Source organism: Mustela nigripes, chromosome X (genome assembly GCF_022355385.1).
Source record: "Mustela nigripes isolate SB6536 chromosome X, MUSNIG.SB6536, whole genome shotgun sequence".
NCBI classification, from domain to species: Eukaryota; Metazoa; Chordata; class Mammalia; order Carnivora; family Mustelidae; genus Mustela; species Mustela nigripes.
The window spans coordinates 26447572-26468034 of record NC_081575.1 but is presented as its reverse complement, the minus strand read 5'-3'; the positions used below and the strand labels follow the sequence as shown (position 1 = coordinate 26468034).

At 39.1% G+C, this 20463-nt stretch overlaps 1 protein-coding gene across 8 annotated transcripts in view; it reads left to right on the top strand.

The window, feature by feature from the left end:
- XIAP (X-linked inhibitor of apoptosis) overlaps positions 1-20463 on the top strand; it is a 57120-nt gene that overhangs the window by 31875 nt on the left and 4782 nt on the right. For 6 of the 8 annotated variants that reach the window (XM_059385865.1, XM_059385867.1, XM_059385866.1 and 3 more), the window contains 5 exons: positions 5342-6250; positions 7301-7400; positions 8439-8517; positions 9216-9258; positions 14889-15089. In XM_059385865.1, coding sequence (XP_059241848.1) covers positions 5374-6250; positions 7301-7400; positions 8439-8517; positions 9216-9258; positions 14889-15089 — 1300 coding nt within the window. In that variant the 5' untranslated portion in view covers positions 5342-5373. Of the gene's footprint in view, positions 1-3855; positions 4090-5341; positions 6251-7300; positions 7401-8438; positions 8518-9215; positions 9259-14888; positions 15090-20463 lie in introns of those variants that run through there. The other 2 variants (XM_059385872.1, XM_059385869.1) reach the window with 2 other exon arrangements.

The window sequence follows — 20463 nt, the reverse complement described above, 5'->3', positions numbered from 1 at the left end:
AGTAGGCAGAGAGGCAGGCAGAGAGAGAGAGAGAGAGAGAGAGGAGGAAGCAGGCTCCCTGCTGAGCAGAGAGCCCGATGCGGGACTCGATCCCAGGACCCTGAGATCATGACCTGAACTGAAGGGAACGGCTTAACCCACTGAGCTACCCAGGCGCCCCAGTCCTGTGTTTGTAAAGATAAACTAACCCTATGATGTTTTTCTGGGAGGATATTCATGGCCGTAATAGAAGATGCAAGTCTAACAGCTTGGGACATACCAATGACTGGGTGTTGAGGAAGCACAATGCATTGAGTAAACATTTTCCTTCTTCATTAGCATGTCTATACCTTAGGCACTAAGGTAGTGCCTCTTTCTTTTTTTTTTTTTTTTTTTTAAAGATTTTATTTATTTATTTATTTGACAGAGAGAAATCACAAGTAGATGGAGAGGCAGGCAGAGAGAGACAGAGGGAAGCGGGCTCCCCGCTGAGCAGAGAGCCCGATGCGGGACTCGATCCCAGCACCCTGAGATCATGACCTGAGCCGAAGGCAGCGGCGCAACCCACTGAGCCACCCAGGCGCCCCATAGTGCCTCTTTCTTAAGGTAGAGGCCTCTTCCTCTTTTTGCATAAAGATCCTAAGTGTGGGTTGTCTGTTGAAACACCTTTGTGATAATTATTATTTGTAGGTAGTACGTCTCCCTGAAGTCTGCATAGCTTAATAAATTGTCAGCATTAGGTATTTTATGAACATGTCGTAGTAATCCATAAAACTACTCAAAATGTCCAAGGTTTGCTCTTTCTAGCAAAAAACCAACAAAATTAATTGCCAGACCTGCTCTTCACCTCCAGGATGCCCTGGCAACCACTGTCCTGTTGAGTGTTGGGCTGCCTCTGTGTGGAGTGCCCGTTGGGCGCATGTGCACCCTCAGCTGCAGCCCAGGAATCCACAGCTCAGCAGATGCACCTATCACAGTAGCTTGGATCTTGGTGCTCAGCTCCACTGAGCTCCACGGGGCTTTCACAGGGCAGCAAGGAGTTGTCTGGCAGCGCAGCGCGTAGAGGCACAATTCCTTCCACCTCTCTGCCGGGCTCCAGTGCAGGAGGTTGAGGGGGCAGTTAGCCTATCCACCTCCTTGCTTTCATCCACCTTCCCCATGACTAGGCTCCTGACCTGGGCCTGGGCTCCTGATCCGGGCCAACAGTGCCAGCCTGAGAGACTGTAAGTGAAAATATTATTAAAGACATTTTGCAGGGTGGTGGGGCAGACATTCTGGAGAAAAGGATCACCTGTGTTCCTGTCATCCTAACATAATTTACTCACTTAACATAAGTTATCTTATGATAAAAGAAAGGGAGGTGCCTGGCTGGATGTGTTGGTGAAGCATGCAACTCTTGATTTTGGGGTCGTGAGTTCAAGCCCCATGTTTGGGTAGAGTTTGCTTTTAAAAAATTACCTTACAGGTCTTATCCATGAGTATATGTTGTCATGCAGTAGCAGTCTAATGTACAAATTACTTTATGTCCTATTCCCCATTAAAATAACCTTTTTTCTATATATTTAAAAACTTTAGTAATTAAAGCTGGAGGGATAGTAACTTTGGGGGGCTTAGTCTTTAAGCATCTGCCTTCAGCTCAGGTCATGATGCCAGGGTCCTGGGATCAAGTCCCACGGTCAGGCTCCCTACTTGGCCGGGAGTCTGCTTCTGCCTCTCCCTCTCCCTGCTGTTCTGCCTGCTTGTGCTCAGGATCTCAATCTCTCTCTCTCCCTGGCAAATAAATAAATAAATAAATAAATCTATCTTTAAACAAAAGAAAAAGAAACTTTTGTATTATGTGCAGATATCAGTAGGTGGTTTTATGTGTATATTTTTCTCTTCCCTCTAATCCCCCCCCCCATTACCACATTTTTGATAGATTAACAATCGATCACTCCTCGGTACCCATTCATGGCTGTCTTTACCGAGTTGACTGCGCTAAATATGTATGTGTACTGTGTATGTATGTATATGTACATGTATGTGTATTTTTGGGGTATGTATATATTTTAAACAACATCTCACTATCTTGAAATCGTCCATGTCCTTCGTATAAACATGTAGCACTGCTTGCTGATTCTTTCTGCGCCCGTGTTGGTTTCCGTGATACCATTTTCCCAACGACCATTCCATTCAAGATTACTGACTACCTAGCCCCTTTAATGTCAGAGATTTCTTTGACATCTTTCTCTCAGTGCCTTCTTACCTTTCTGCTTACCCAATATAAAGCCTGAGAGTGTGCTTTCACAAAGAAGCCTTAAATGATCTCAGCATACTTTATTACTTTCAGACCTTTTCACATCTAAAGCTTTTTATCACCCTCCTCCAATATCTGTACCCCATTTTCTTCTCTATTCACAATTCCCGTGCTTCATCTATGCTTATTTTCTAAATATCATCTCTCCCACCTTCATTTCACCTAAATCCTTTATTTAAAAAATCCTCTCTCTCATCCCTTTTCTTTGGTGCCTTCCGCCAATCCCAAGGTTTCTATCTGTTGTCAGTCATTTTTCTCCCTTTTACCCCTAATCTCTGGTAATTCTGCTTTCGCTCCCTTCAACAAAAGCTCACACTCTGATAATGTATGTGTAGTGTTCAGTTGGGTGCTTCTGAATAAATATCTGCTTTTCAAAACAGTGAAATCTAAACTATTAGCATGGAAATAACCATTGGGAAGATGAGGTCTCCACTTGAAAGCTTCAAATCGAGATTCTCCTGCTATTATTGAATTATGGAGTTTTATATAATAATATCTAAAATGGGGTGACTACTTGAACCATACAAAATGTCCACTATTGCAAAATGAGAATAGATCCTTGATTTTATACTTCTGTTTTGATTGACCTGAGAAATAAAACTTAGCACTTCAGAGAAGGTAATTTTCATATGTTTGGATTATATTGAGCATTAATTCCTCAGGGTCATTATGGACTTAGAAATGTTTTGTTCTGCCTCCTAGTGTATGCCCAAGTGCCTTCTCATGATGGGAAAAATCTATAAGACCCCAGTCCATTCTGCACTGCTGTTGATTGTTCGAACAGTTCCTCCTTGTATTGAGTTAAAATCTGCTGGCTAGAATTATATTCATTGACTCAGCCTCTGTCCTCAGGCTACACTGAATTTGATCCCTTTCCTATATAACAGCCCTTTAGATAGCTAACGGTAATTATTCTGTCCTCTACAGCTCTCTCTCTCTCTCCATATTTTTTTCCCTTTGAGATAAACACTCTCAGCTCTTCTACCTGTTCCTCACTGAGCACCAGTTTCATCATCCCGATTGCTGTCTATAGATAGGACGCTTTGTTAATGTTCCTTCTGAAGTGTTTTCAATACTGAAAATAATAATCAGTGTGTAGCTGAATTGGGTCCAGGCCTTGTACATCTGGACATTAATGCAGCCTGGAGTTGCTTTAAATTTCTTTTTAGTAGCCATTTGATATTGGCTCATAATGAATTTTTTAAAAAATAAGCTCTGTACCCAACATGGGGCTTGAACATATGACCCCAAGATCAAGAGTCTCAGGCTCTACCAACTGAGCAACCCAGGCACCCCTCATAACGGAATTTTTAATTAACTAAAATCCCAAGATTCTAACATAGAGATTTGCCTTCACATGACTTCTTTCCAAACCAAGTTTCCGTTTTCCTTTAGTTGTACAACAAATTTCTAAAGTCAGAATGTAATGTTTAATAACCCTGTGAAATTTCATCTCAGCCTGTCAGCCAGCCTTAGTTTCTTTGAATTTTGATTTTTGTCATCTAGCTTATGCTGATTGAACAAGGGGTCTTTTTTTTAAAAAAAAGATTTTATTTATTTATTTGACAGAGATCACAAGTAGGCTGAGAGGCAGGCAGAGAGAGAGGAAGCAGGCTCCCCGCCGAGCAGAGAGCCTGATGCGGGGCTCGATTCCAGGACTCTGGGATCATGACCTGAGCCGAAGGCAGAGACCTCAACCCACTGAGCCACCCAGGTGCCCCTGAACAAGGGGTCTTGAAGCTAGTGTCAAAATGTTTTCAGACATCTGGGAAACAATAATGAAGAATCATGGAGTCTATCTTCCAAAAATTGTTGTATGCAGATAATATCTTAGCTCTTGTGGTATATATGAATTACTACCATTGTAAATTGACAAGGCCAATTGAATGGCTAAAGTTTGTTGAGCCTGCAGGACAGAAGCCTTGTGTTGAACATTACTCTGAGATGATGTTCTAAGACATATTGTGCCAACATAATGCCAGGGCTCCTTATTCTTCCCAAGAAATCAATTAATGCACATAGGAAGTAGAGACAGAATTATTGTGACTTTTTTTTTTCCCAAGCATATACTGAGCACAGTATTAGGAACAGTGTGAGATTCTGGAGAATCAGGTTGCCTGAGGCAACTCTGATTTACACCTGTTGTCCTAGTGTAATTATTAGTAGCATCATTTTTCACTTCCCAAAGTGTCTAGGTTTGGAGGATGAATTATCTGGCCATCCTTCTCATAATCCAGCTAGTTCCTTTTACTATTTTATCTGGGTTAAAGGTTACACAGCTGTAATTCAGCAGCTTTAATGAGGCTGCAGTAGCACTTCTCTTCCATTTGAGCAGATTATTTCTTGACCATGGGAAGTTGACAGCAAAAGTAACTGCAGTTAGGGTCTACCCATACTTAGTATTTTTCCTGAGCTATTCTTTAGAGGGCAGTAATATATACACCTGAAATGATCCGATTCCAACAAAATATGGACTACAAAGTCCTGTTTTCATATGCATGAAAATCAGAAACATTTGATGTGCTTAAAGGACATATTGGAACCAATACGATGAGTAAAACTCAAATACCTTTTGCTAAGCAGAAAAGTAAAGAAATACCAAAAATTAATTCATTAAGATTCTGAACATACTTTTTTTAAATTGTAAGAACTGAACTTTGATGCCTTGAATATATAATGATCCATTATAACAATTACGCATAGTTTGAGAATCTGCATATTTTATGCTTTTGTTTTTCCTAATTAATAATTTTGCATGGTTAATAATTTTAATATATTCTTTATCACATAGTTTCCATGTTTATGTGAAATAAGCAATTAAAAATGAATAGTTCTATTCTACCTGCTAAAATATTACTTTCCTCTAAAAAATGAAAATGCTAGGTTTTATCTTATAACTTGAATCTTGTGGTAATATAGAGCTCTAGTATTTAGAATTAGACGGTTTCTTAGAGATTGTGTAATAAATTTTATGTCATCAGTAGGTAATTTGTTAGCTCCTAATATCAAAATTCTATTGCCTATGTTTCACATTTTGGATTTCCTAATGTAATGTTCTCTTTTTAGAAAAGGTGGACAAGTCCTATTTTCAAGAGAAGATGAGTTTTAACAGTTTTGAAGGATCTAAAACTTGTGTACCTGCAGACATCGATAAGGATGAAGAATTTGTAGAAGAGTTTAATAGATTAAAAACTTTTGCTAATTTTCCAAGTAGTAGTCCTGTTTCCGCATCAACACTAGCACGAGCTGGTTTTCTGTATACTGGTGAAGGAGACGTCGTTCGGTGCTTTAGTTGTCATGCAGCAGTAGATAGATGGCAATATGGAGACTCAGCAGTTGGAAGACACAGGAAAGTATCCCCAAATTGCAGGTTTATCAATGGCTTTTATTTTGAAAATACCGCTGCACAACCTACAAATCCGGGTATCCCAAATGGTCAGTATAAAGTGGAAAGCTACCTGGGAAACAGAAATCATTTTGTTTTAGACAGGCCATCTGAGACTCATGCAGACTATCTTTTGCGAACTGGGCAGGTTGTAGATATATCAGACACCATATACCCGAGGAACCCCGCCATGTGTAGTGAAGAAGCTAGATTAAAGTCCTTTCAGAACTGGCCAGACTATGCCCACTTGACCCCAAGAGAGTTAGCTAGTGCTGGACTCTACTACACAGGTATTGATGATCAAGTGCAGTGCTTTTGTTGTGGTGGAAAACTGAAAAATTGGGAACCGTGTGATCGTGCATGGTCAGAACACAGGCGACACTTTCCCAACTGCTTCTTTGTTCTGGGCCGGAATGTTAACATGCGAAGTGAATCTGATGTTGTGAGTTCTGATAGGAATTTCCCAAATTCAACAAATGTTCCAAGAAATCCAGCCATGGCAGATTACGAAGCACGGATCAATACTTTTGGGACGTGGATATACTCAGTTAACAAGGAGCAGCTTGCAAGAGCTGGATTTTATGCTTTAGGTAAACTTCATTATAAAACCAGGCTAATAACTTACTTTCCAACTATTCTAGTGCTTTTTAAAAGTAGATTCCTTTAGCCCCTTGAACTGGTAAATATTTATGTGTAGGCTGGCATGATTATATCAGTATTAATCTGCAAACCCTTATGTTGAATCTGCAGTATAACCACTACGTTTAGGGGAGAATGACTACCATATTGTGACTTATGTTTACCTTTATGTGATTGTTTTTTGGAGAAGGATGGCATGCAAAAGATGATAGTTCTCTCTGAGACAATGGCTCTGACCATAATAATAACTCTAATTTATTGAGCTCAGTCATGTATTACATGTATTATATGCACTCTTTCTACATATCATAAAAAGAGTTAACATTAAAGAGTTTAGTATGGCTGATATTAAAATTGATATCTGCCTTTTGTACAGAAACTGTATATTTGAAAGCTGACCTATATGATGCTTCTTGCTTCAGATAAGCACTTCTCAAAGGGACTGCTGTAAACGTGTCAGGAAGGACCATTGGTGTGATGGCTTCCAGGAGTATTAAGAAAAGTTACACCATTATATATCTGACCCATTTATTTTAGGATTGAGTTGTACCAAAACACAAATTATTAGTTATTTCAGTATTTTATTTACGTAGTCTCCTATAGCAATCTTGAAGGCTTGTTTAGTGTCATGTAGCTATAATAACCTTAGAGAAACTTACTTTGTGTTTTTGTTAAGCTGAACTTTACTGTTGAAGTTCCACAGTTTGAAAAAGTGTAGTATTGGTGGCCCTAAATGACATGTTATAAAGAAGTTAACAGTCGTAATTTTTTACATAAAAATTGGGCATGTAAAATACCTCAATTAAATCAGTGAGTTTACTATGCATTTCCTCCTCAAACAATCATATCTTTTACTTAGATATGAATTTGAATATCTTCCTTGAAGCTGTAAGATTTTCATGTAATTTAGAAATGATTAATTTCATGGTGTGAAAGGGGGTATTTTTTCATAAGCTTCCAGTTGCACAAATACATGTATTTTTACTTGTGTCTTTTCTTAGGGGAAGGTGATAAAGTAAAATGCTTTCACTGTGGAGGAGGGCTAACTGATTGGAAGCCCAGTGAAGACCCTTGGGAACAACATGCTAAGTGGTATCCAGGGTAAGGTATTTAAATGTTTATTCAGGAACAGGCAAGTTAGACATTTGCGATGGGAAAATCTTGAATAACTTTTCACCTCAACTATTTTTGCCTTCACCATGGCTTGCAATTCACACCAGGTTTATAAAAATGGGGTCACCTACTTTATAGAAAAAAAAAACCCTAAGCCTTCTCTGGTGACCAAAGCATTTGTTGCTTATGTGTTGTATCTATGACATTCAGATGATTCTATTTCTAAACAGCAAATTAGGAATATATAGTTTTGTTGTTGGAAGTGGGTTCTTTTCACAGTGGGCACAAGAGAGCCCTTGTTGCCAAGGATTTTTCCTAAGAACCCATCACATCCCCTAGCAAATAGTTCTGTGTCTCACTGATTCTAAGACATACAGTTGTTCATATTTTCAGATTTTTGAAAAGAGGACACATCTAGTGGTGGGTCATAATTTAATTGGCACTCATGACACATAAAATAATCATACTTCTTATAATCAGTGGCATCTTAAAATAATAATGACATACTCTAAATGTCTCTTTGTCATCTTTAAAAATAAAGTATACATATATGTAGGTGGTGTAGAATTTTTGGCCTGCAAAAGAGTATAACTTAAAACTTAAGAGTGATTGTTTGAAAATAAACCTTAAACCTAAAAAGCCTTAAGAGGAAAGGTTGAAAGCCCAAAAAATTCCTTCACAATGTACAGTTGGTTAATCCTTTAAATAAAATTTAAGATTAACTATTTGAAAAAAATTTTTGAATCTTAAGGCAATAATGTAATAACTTGTTTAAAAGTTGAAAGTTCTCACGTTGGTATTTTTTGCCTCACTAAGATTAGCAAAGTAGCGTAACAAAGGGAACCTTTTTTTTTTTTTTTAACTTTAAAATGACAGTTGATAAGGAATTGGATAACATTTCATTTTGCAGCTTCTTAGAAATGCCAAAAAGCACGTTCATGGAATTAAGACCATGGAGATTATATCTTTTCTTATACTTTACTAATTTGTCAGATACCAAAGTTTAACCTTCTTTTAACTGTTTAGGTGTAAATATCTGTTAGAAGAGAAGGGACAAGAATATGTAAGCAATATTCATTTAACCCATTCACTTGAGGACTCTATGGTAAGTCACATATTGTAGAATACCTAATTTTAAATATTTAATTTCTTTTGCAATGATTTCTTGGTGTAAAAGTCACAGTATAGTATCTTAAATTAATAATGTACAGTGAGCCTTAAAGAGGAGATCTTGAAGAATGCTTGTTCTTGACCTGAAGCAGGTTTGTGAAAAGGGAATCACCATGAGCTGACTCATTCAGTGATCACCGTAAACAAAAATGGGCTTGAAGAACTAAAGTACTTAACCCCTCAGCCTCTGAAATTACTTTTGTGTAATGTGTTTTATACTCATAAATAGTTGTAAACTTTTCATAGACATTATTTTAAAATCTCAAAAACGTATCTAAATTGACAGTGCAGCCTGGGGTGGCCAAGGTATCGGCACCACATGGGAAGAGCCATGGACTAGAATGGAAGGCCTGAGTTGCCATTATGGCTTTACCATAACTCTCTAGCCTGGATGGAGTTGCTTTATCTCCCTGATAAAGACGCCTCAGCGTCCTGTCTGTAAAGGGAATGGATTGGGTTAGATGGTCTGTTAACTTCTTTCTAGCTTCATCATATTATGCCTCTTGCGAACTCTCATATGTTAAATTGGAATAAAGCCAACTTATAAATTCATGATTAGTATAACTTTTCAAATTGAGGTAACTGCCTTCTACCAAAAAGAATTCTAACTTATAATCCATATTTCTGTTTTAGGTAAGAACTGCTGAAAAAACAACATCATTAACTAAAAGAATTGGTAAATACGTTTATTAAAATAAATACACTTTTATTTTTTTTAAGATTTTATTTATTTATTTAACAGACAGAGATCACAAGTAGGCAGAGAAGCCAGCGGGGGTAGGGGGTAGGGAAGCAGGCTCCCTGCTGAGCAGAGAGCCTTATGCGGGGCTCTATCCCAGGACCCTGAGATCATGACCTGAGTTGAAGGCAGAGGCTTAACCCACTGAGCCACCCAGGTACCCCTAAAATAAATATACTTTTAATCCCATTGCTAATTTATTGCAGTTGTTATTTATAGGGTGGAGACATAAGACTGTTCTTTCAAGGTAATTAAGGTATCTTTATTTAAGATGAGATTGCTATAAAGCTAAGAATTAATGAAGTGCCTATAAATTTAAGCCAGATATTTATTTATTAATAACATTCATGTGACAAAGGTAACACTGTACATTAATTGTACTGGAAAAATTTTCAATGACGCTAAATCATATTAAATTATAAGTTATATAGTTACATATATAAAATTATATTAATTATACTTAAAAATAATAAATAAAATTTTAAGAAACGACATTCCTATGGAGGTTGGGCAGTTAGCTTTTCTAAGTTCAGAAGCAGCAGCTGTCCATTTGGATCCAAATGGCTGTCTATTGCCATTTCTGTTAAAATCAAAAAAGGAAGAGGTAAGTGTATTTTTGTCCCAGGTGCTTCTTGAGTTAGCCGGGATCATGAATCCAAAGTGATCTGCTAATGTGCCATCACCATGATCAGCTCTACCTGCTTCCTTATCCCATGCCATCTTTGTGCATCCCCAGTTTCTTCGCAGAGGGGCATGGTTCAGTTTATCTCCTGTTACATTATAGAGAGGTAGAGGTTTTTATCCCGAAGATTATTAACTCATCATAAACATGTTTAAAAACCAGAAAGATACTGTGTTAAGCAGAGATGATACCATTATCAGATGAAGAAACACAGATGAAGAAACACAGTCAATGAAGTTAAGTGACCTGCCCACAGTTACATTATGAATCATTAATAGAACTAGGACTGTAAACAGGGTCTTCTGAAACCTACATCACACTGTAGATATTGTTCTCAACTTAGGTATCATGTTTCAGAAATAGTAAAAAATTTTAATTTAGAGTATGTCTGCTGGCTCCACAGCTCAGGGGTGAGAACGCTGGTCTTGTAGAATATGTCTGCTAATTCCCCACTCCTTACAACATCCTCTAAGGGTTACACGAGAAAACTATATATAAGCATAAATATGCTTAAGAAGGAGAGCCACTTTGATAATGTTTGATACAGGTTTTGTAATGGGCATAAGTACTAAAGTTTAAGAAATCACTTATTCCAGCCTATATTTTTGAAACTATCCACAAATGAAGATTCTATAACATTTCTTGGGGCGCCTGGGTGGCTCAGTCATTAAGCATCTGCCTTTGGCTTGGGTCATAATTCTTGGGGTCCAGCCCCACATTGAGCTCCCTGTTTGGCAGGAAGCCTGCTTCTTCCTCTCCCACTCCTCCTACTTATGTTCCCTCTCTCACTGTGTCTCTCTCTGTCAAATAAGTAAATCTTTTTTTAAAAAAGATTCTGTAACATTTCTTGATAGTAATCACCCTAACAATGTATATTTTTTTTAAAAGATTTTATTTATTTGGGAGAGAGAGAGCATGAGAGGGGAGAGATCAGAGGGAGAAACAGACTCTCTGCTGAGCAGGGAGCCCGATGTGGGACTCGACCCTGGAACTCTAGGATCATAATCTGAAGGCAGTTGCTTAACCAACTGAGCCACGCGGGTGCCCTATACTGTACTTACAATGACTACTGCGACTCTTGCTCTAGTTCAGGATTAATGTTTTAAAATGGACATGTAATTCAGATAGCAAAAATTTCACCCTTACAAACTGTACACTTTGGTGTTTTTTAGTATATTCACAGGGTCGTGGAACCATCACTGATATTTAATTGCAGAACATTATCATAATCTCTAAAAGAAACTGTGTACCCATTAGCAGTCAGTCACCACTGCTGCCCCTTCACCCTCAAGTCTAGCCAGACAACTACCAATCTATTTCTGTCTCTCTGGATTTACCTATCCTGGACATTTCATATAAATGGGATAATAATACGTGGCTTTGAAGTTCATGCATGTTGTGGTACTCATATGAATCCTTCCTTCTTTATTATGGGGGGAAAGTTTTCCTTTGTATGGGTAATACCACATTCTCTTTATCCATTCATCAGTTGATAGACATTTGGGTTTCCACTTTTTGGCTCATGAATGATGCTGATGCTGCTGTGAACATTCGTGTGCAAATTGTTGTGTGGACAAAGGTTTTTAATTCTCTTGAGTATAGATTTCAGCATGGAATTGCTGGGTTATGTAGTAACTCTACATTTAACCTTTTGATACATGGCCAGTTTTCCAACAGGCTGCACCATTTTACATTCTCACTAGCAGTGTAGAAGGGTTCCAGTTTGTTTCTCCACATTTTTGTTAACACTTGCTATTGTATGTCTTTTTATTATGTCCATCATAGTGGATGTGAAGTGGTATCTTACTGTGATTTTGATTTGCATTTCCCTCATAGCTAATGATGTCAGGCATCCTTTCTTGTGCTTGTTGGCCATTTGTATGTCTTCTTTGGAGAAGTGTCCATCGCCTTTGTGTGTTTTTCAGTTGGGTTATTTATGTTTTTGTTACTGAGTTATAAGAGTTCTTTGTATATTCTAGTTCTTTACATGTAAGTCCCTGTCAGATATATGATTGGCAAATATTTTCACTCATTTTCATTTTCTTGCTGGTGTACTTTGACGTATATAAATTTTTAATTTTGATGAAAACAATTTATCTTTTTTTTTTGTTGCTTATGCTTTTAGTATTATATCTAAGAAACCGTTGCCTAATCCAAGGTCATTTATGTTTTCTTCTAAGAGTTTTATGGTTTTCTCTTACATTCAGTTCTTTGATCCATTTTGAGTTAGTTTTTATATATATGTAAGGTGGGGGCCCTTTTAATTATTTTTCATGTGGATATCCTGTTGTCCCTGCTTTTGTTTTTTAGCAGGATAACCTTGAGATACCTACAGAATATCCAAATTGGTGGGTCTTAAAATCTGGAACTCACGTAAATAAGGGTAAAATTGTGGTATTGGGGGGAGTATCCAGAGAGATTGTTAAAAAGGGGGAATCAGTGAGGGAATAGAAGGGAACCACCAGTGTCTAATCAGGTGAGCAGAAGGAGCCAGCAAAACAAGCTGGAAAAAAAATCAGACAGTAGAACCAGGAAGGAGTGATGTCCAGCTGACCTCTGGACATATCCACCTAGAAATCTCAAAAAGCAGCTCAAATTCAGCATTTCTAAAAATCACTCAGACTGAACCCAGTCCTGTTCTTTTCCCCCCAAGCTGGTTAATAGTTCCACAGTTCACAAAGTTGCCCAGTAATTTGAGTCATTTTAAGCTCTTTGCTTTCCTTAATCCCTCTATATTTAATTAGCCACCAGGTCTGATGAATTCAACCTTTATAATATTGTCAAAAATCACTGGTTCTGCCCTAGTTTCTGCCCTTATTTCTCATTCAGTTGCTTTAGTAGTCTCATAAATGGTCTTTTATCTGCATTATAACTTCCCAACATATCAAAGATCTTAAGTTACTTTCTTACTTCTCTTATTACTTACCATGTAATATTTCTTAAAATCAAATCCCTTTCCAACTTCTCTTTTTAAAAAACATGTATTGAAGTATAATACACATAAAATAAAATGCTTAAAATAGACTAATCTTAAGTATTTAAGTCAGTGAACTTTAACACGCATTTACCTGTGTAGTCATTAGTCAAATCAAAATATAGAACTGGGGGTGGGGGCAGCGCCTGCGTGGCTCAGTGGGTTAAGCCTCTGCCTTCAGCTCGGGTCATGATCTTAGGGTCCTGGGATCGAGCCCCGCATCGGGCTCTCTGCTCAGCAGGAAGCCTGCTTCCTCCTCTCTCTCTGTCTGCCTCCCTGTCTACTTGTGATTTCTGTCAAATAAATAAATAAAATCTTTAAAAATATATATAGAACTGGGGGCACCTGGGTGATTCAGTCATTTAAGCATCTGCCTTTGGCTCAGGTCATGATCTCAGGATCCTGGGATGGAGCCCTAGAGAGGGCTTCCTGCTCAGCAGGGAGTCTGTTTCTCCCTCCCCCCACTCCCCCACCACCCACTACTGCTTGCATGCTCTCTCTCAAATAAATAAATTAAAATCTTTAAAAAAAAATAAAAAGGTAATAGAACATTCCCACCATGCCAGAAACTCCTTCGGGCCCCTTTCCCAATCAATATCTACCCCAAGCTATGTTCTGACTTCTGTGTTTTTAAGATTTTATTTATTTATTTGACAGAGACACAGTGAGAGAGGGGACACAAGCAGGGGGTGGTGGAAGAGGGAGAAGCAGGCTTCTGGCCGAGCAAGGAGCTTGATTCAGGGCTTCATCCCTGGGATCATGACCAGAGCCAACCAGAAGCCCCACCATAGATTAGTCTTGAACATCCAATAAAAGTAAACATACGGTATATTCTTTTGTCTCTGGTTCATCATTATGATGACGTTTTGTTCATCAGATCTGTGAGATTCATTATGTTGTCTGTGGCAGAAGTTCATTTTTCTTGTTGCTGTGTAGTGTTTGAATATACCACAGTTTACTTACTCATTCACCTGGTGATAGATGTTCAAGTTGTTTCCAGTTTGAGGCTCTTACAAATGACACTGCTATGAATATTCTTGTGTATATCTTTGGTGGATCTTTTTTTTTTTTTGGTGGACCTTTGTACTTATTTTTAGTACTCAAGTAGAATTGATGAATCAGAGGGTGTAAGTCTCCTCTTTCAGCAGTTCCATTCATAACCTGTATTTCTACTTCGAGTACCGTTGAGGTGAATTTCTGTTCATTTTGTTTCCTTATCTAGTTCACCCCCCTCGGCTGCAGAAACTAAGTCTCAGAGTTAGGAAGCTCACACATTCAAGGTCACAGACTCCAAATTCCCCCCATTTCCCATGATTTTTCCAAAATAATTGCTAGTGACTTGGGAAAGACATCTACTCTTCAGTATGTAGGTTAGCTGTTAATGAGTACAGTTGATTTGGAAAAAAAATCTGATTTTTGAAGCACTTAACTTTATCTTCTCAGTTTTACCTAATCTTGCACTATTTCTTTAGTCTTTAAAGCATCTAATCTCAATTCATAGTGCTACAAAATAATACTGTATTGTCAATGATTATAAGATTCTGATTATTCAGTGCTTAAGTATTTTAAAATCTTCCCAGAGTAGCTTTGATTTTTTTTTTATTTTCTTGCTGCGTACCTTTTTCTTCTTAACTGTACTTTTTTTTTAAAGATTTTATTTATTTATTTGATAGATCAAAAGTAGGTAGAGAGGCAGACAGAGAAGTGGGGGAGGCAGGCTCCCTGCTGAGCAGAGACCGATGAAGGGCTCTATCCGAGGACCCTGAGATCATGACCCGAGCTGAAGGCAGAGGCTTTAACCCCCTGGGACACCCAGGCGCCCCTTCTTAACTGTACTTTGCTGTTGAGTTGTGTTAATGAAAATAATTGTTTAAACTCTGTGTTCTTTTTCCTCACCAACTTTTATTTCAGATGATGCCATCTTCCAAAATCCTATGTTACAAGAGGCTCTACGAATGGGATTCAATTTCAAGGACATTAAGAAAATAATGGAGGAAAAAATTCAGACATCTGGGAGCAACTATACATCACTTGAGATTCTGGTTTCAGATTTAGTGAGTGCTCAGAAAGACAATACACAAGATGAATCTAGCCAAACTTCATTACAAAAAGGTATGCATGGCTGTTTTTATTTTTAAAAAGCAAGAAAAACCTAATAGTACTTCATTATGGATCATATCTTATATGATTGTGACCCATTCATTTTTTTCCTTCTCACATCCCCCCTGGCATAAACAATTTCTTTTAAAAAACGTTCTGTTGGGGCACCTGGGTGCTCAGTGGGTTAAAGCCTCTGCTTTCCGCTCAGGTCATGATCCGAGGGTCCTGTTTGAGCCCCAATCGGGCTCTCTGCTCAGCAGGGAGCCTGCTTCCTCCTCTCTCCTCTCTCTCTGCCTGCCTCTCTGCCTACTTGTGATCTCTGTCTGTCAAATAAATAAATAAAATCTTTTAAACAATTTTTTTTAAAAAAATGTTCTGTTATAGGCACCTGGGTGGCTCTCTGTTGGGCTTCTGCCTCCAGCCCAGGTCATGATCCCAGAATCCTGGTATCAAGCCCCCATGGGGCCCTCTGTTCGGCTGGGAACCAGCTTCTCCTCCCCCTCTGTCTCCAGTTCTGCCTACTTGTGCTCACTCTATCAAATAAATAAATAAAATCTTTTTTAAAAAACTTCCTGCTAATAAAAAATTCAAAAAAAAGTCAAAATTGGAGAAAACAGTACAGTGAACCTTCATGTACCCATAAATCAGATACAGTAATCATCATCAGTTTTCCAATCTTGCTTCATTTTTTTCCCCCAACATTTTTTGCTGTGGTATTTCAAAGAAAATTCCAGGTATCACATATATCATTTGCCTATAAATACTTTAATATATACCTAACAGATAAAGATTTTTTTAACTTAATGCTGTCGTGTTAAGCAGTAACTTAAACTATGCTCAGAGTGCTCTAAGAGAATACCATAGACTTAAAACAACAGATACTTATTTCTCACATTTCTGGGGGCCAGGAAGTCCAGGATCAAGGTGCTAGCATATTTGGTTCCTGATGAGGACACTCTTCCAGGCTTGCAGATGGCTGTTTTTTCTCTGTAAAGGCAGAGCACTCTGGTCTCTTTTCCTCTTATAAATACACTGATTCCATGGAATATCTGTCTGGCTTAGTAGAGTATGTAACTCTTGATCGTGGGATTGTGAGTTGGAGCTCCACATTATGTGTAGAGATTACTTAAAAATAAGGTCTTTAAAATAAATGAAAATAAAAATACATACATACGTGTATACATACATACATAATAAAGTGAAGGAAAGAAATAAAAGAAAAAAAGGATACCGATTCCATAATGAGCAGGTCCCACCCTTATGACCTCATCTGAATTTAATTACCTGCCTCCCAGAGGGCCTGTCTGTGAGTCCCATCACATTGGGTGTTTAGGGCTTCAACATAGGAATTTTTGAGTGGATACATTTATTCCATAACATACTGTTACCACACTTAACAAAATTATCAGTAATTCCATAATATCATTTGAATGTCAGTTGGTTTTAATTTTTTCCATTGTCTTGAAACATTCATAACAGTTGATTTGTCCGAATTGGTATTCAGGTAAGATCCACTAGTTTAGTAATTTTATTTTATTTTTGTAATGATTTACCTATTTATGTTAGAGATAGTGCTGGGGGAGGGGATAGAGGGAGAGGGAAAAAGAGAATCTCAAGCAGATTCCCCACTGAGCATGGAACCTTTGCAGAGCTTGAGCCCATGACCCTGAGATCATGACCTGAGCCATAAGGGTTGGATGCTGGGGTGCCTAGGTACTTCAGTTGGTTAAGCATCCAACTCTTTGTTTCAACTCAGGTCATGATATCATGGGTTGTGGGATCAGGCTCCGTGCTGGGTTGGGAGTCCACATGAGGATTCTCTCTCTCTGCCTTTCCCCCTTCTGTCTCTCTCTAAAATAAATCTTTTTAAAAAAAGAAAAAAAGAGTTGGACACTTAACTGACTGAGCCACCCAGGCATGCCTAGTTTATTTGATTTATGTAGGTGTGGGTTTAGATAAAGAACAATGAAGGCTTTTATGATCATGTGTGGAATCTGTACGTTTTGCAATTGAAATGGATTTAGAGTGTTCTGCAACTTTTCATGCGATGTAAACCTGTAAACACACCATATTACTAAATAGAGCTTGAATGAGTGGCACCCTGGTAGTGTAAATCATATATGGAAAGTATATTAAACTTTTTTTTTAAATAGACTCCACGCCCAACCCAGGGCTTGGACTCAGAACCCTGAGATCAAGAGTCAAATGGTCTGTTGACTGAGCCAGCCAGGTGCCCCTAAAAATTGCATTAAATAATGTGCAAGGGAAGCATATAAACTCCTTTTAGGAACAAGAGGTGTAAGAGCCTATTCAGCCAGAGCAGCCCCATCCTGGTAGAACTGCCATTTTGTTGTTTATGCAGTAAAAGGTAAAAAATGTAAGTTCCTGGGGTGCCTGAGTGGCTCAGTGGGTTAAAGCCTCTGCCTTCAGCTCAGGTTATGATCCCAGGGTCCTGGGGTCGAGCCCCGCATGGGGCTCTCTGCTCAGCAGCGAGCCTGCTTCCCCCTCTCTTTCTGCCTGTCTCTCTGCCTACTTGTGATCTCTGTCTGACAAATAAATACATAAAATCTTTTAAAAATATATAAGTTCCTTCTTTAAGGATGAAAGCAACTCGGGGTACCTGGGTGGTTCAGTGGGTTAAGCCTCTGTCTTTGGCTCAGGTCATGATCTCAGGTTCCTGGGATCGAGCCCCGCATCAGGCTCTCTGCCCAGCAGAGAGCCTGCATTTTCCGCCCCCCTCCCCAACCCTGTCTCTCTCTGCCTACTTGTGATCTCTGTCAAATAAATAAATAAAATCTTTTTTTTAAAAAAGGATGAAAGCAACTCTTTGATGTTTGCTTGGCAAACTATGAGTCCATTTCAAACTATGAATAATTTTGGGTACTGAGGTACGTTGTTATAGTCATTATTCTTTGAGCTCTTGACCACCTCTCGCAAAGGTTGAAAATTCTCCCAGTGCTAATAAATCTAAAAGTTTACTTTTTTTTTACATTAAAGACCCTTTTGGAACTCCTGGCTGGCCCAGTCAGAAGAGCTGGTGACTCTTTTTTTTTTTTAAGATTTTATTTATTTATTTGACAGAGAGAGATCACAAGCAGGCAGAGAGAGAGGAGGAAGCAGGCTCCCTGCTGAGCAGAGAGCCCGATGCGGGGCTGGATCCCAGGACCCCGAGACCATGACCTGAGCCAAAGGCAGCGGCCCAGCCACTGAGCCACCCAGGCGCCCCGAGCTGGTGACTCTTAATCTCGGGGTTATAAGTTCAAGCTCCACATTGAGTGTAGGCTTTACTTAAAAAAAATAAAAATTAAAATATGAATACACCCTTTTGATCTTTAAGTTAATTCCAGTGCTTCTAAAACATTCAGATAATTAATTGGTCACAAAACAGTATAATAGTGATTTTTTTTAAGTTATATCGGTTGATATAAAACATTCAACAGAAAGCATACTGTTCTTTTCCTAAATAGGCATTTATTTAAAACCTGTAATAGAGGCGCCTGGGTGGCTCAGTTGGTTAAGTAACTGCCTTTGCCTCAGGTCATGATCCTGGAGTCCAGGGATCAACTACTGTATTGGGCTCCCTGCTTGGTGGGGAGTCTGCTTCTCTCACTGACCTTCTCTCCTCTTATGTTCTCTCTCTCTCTCTCTCAAATAAATAAAGCCTTAAAAAAAAATAAAACCAGTAATAGCTTCACTTATCCTGGCAGTGGTAAAATGAACCACTGACTTGGTCATCTTTCTACTACAATAGAAATACAAGTGACCGTATCATTTTTCGCATCTAAACCACAACTCAAGTTTGACAATAAGGTGTTTTTATACCTAAAGGTATTGTCAGCAACAGGATGATTTAGTGGGTTGCAATAGGAAGAGAACAAGGGGCAGAGTACTTTAGGGAGTGTCTGTTTTCTACCCAACAGGAGTCGATGGGCATTCTTGTTACCAGAGAGCCTACAAACTAGAATGGTGTGGGAAGGAAGGCCTGAGCAAATGGCAGCCTTCAGAAGCAGGAGTTGGAATTCATCAGTTGTCTCCTTGGTCTCATTAAATTGAGAGGGAGGTTAACTGATACAGGCTATCTTCTCACACCAGGGCTACTGCCTATTCCTCTTACCAAGGGCTGATGAGTAAAGACTGGCGCTAAGACTCTTAATTCTATCCAGAAGAGAAGATGGGCCTAACTGAGGTAAAGTGGGTAGAAGTTATTAGAAAAACTACACTGTTACTGTTGCTTACTGAGAAATCCTAGATTCAGTACTAACTTTATCCCAATGGCTATGTGACAGAGAATAGCCCAGTAAATGATCTTCTAAAAATAGTATATGATAGTATATTTATTTCTTTTTAAAGGTTACATAGTGTGCTGGGGCACCTGGGTAGCCCAGTCGGTTAAGCATCCGACTCTTGATTTCAGCTCAGGGTTGGTCAATCTCAGGGTTGTGGGATTGAGCCCCTCATTGGGTGCTGTGCTCAGTGGCCAGTCTGCTTGAGATTCTTTCTCCCTCTCCCCTCCCTCCCACTCACGTGGTCACTCTCAAATAATTTTTTTAAAAGTTGGGGATACCTAGGTGGCTCGGGTGGTTAAGTGTATGGCTTCAGCTCAGGTGATGATCTCCAGGTCATGGGATCTAGTCCCACATTGGGCTCCTAGTTTAGCAGGGAAGTCTTCCTCTCCCCCCCCCAACTCTTGCTTTCTCTCTGTCTCTCAAATGGATAAATAAAATCTTTTAAAAAAGAGGGGGTGCCTGGGTGGCACAGGTGGTTAAGCATCTGACTCTTGATTTCGGCTCAGGTCATGGCTCGGGGTCGTAGGATTGAGCCCAGCATCAGGCTCTGTGCTTAGTGTGGAGTCTTCCTGTTTCTCTCCCTCTGTTCCTCCACTTGCTTATGTACTCTCTATCTCTTTCTCAAATAAATAAATTAATTAAATACTAAAGAAAGGAAAGACAGTGTAAGGGGAAAGGTACCATAGTAAAGGATGTAGAATCCAATAGTTACCGGAAGATTTGAGTGAAATAAAATTGTCAGAGGTAAACTATTAGTCTCAGGGGGTGAAATCTATGGCCAGAACCTTACCATGTCAAGTAAGTTGCTGTACATAAGGCTGAAATAAGGTAGGAAAAATCAGTAACAGTGTTTGGTAGGCCTGGCATTTCATTCCACTGTGCTCTGTAAAACAGAATCACAAATCATCAGAACCAAAATGAACCTGAAAGATCATATAAAAACTTTCATTACTTAGGGGCACCTGGGTGGTTCAGTGGGTTAAAGCCTCTGCCTTCAGCTCAGGTCATGATCTCAGGGTCCTGGGATCGAGCCCCGCATGGGGCTCTCTGCTCGGCAGGGAGCCTGCTTCCTCCTCTCTCTCTCTGCCTGCCTCTCTGCG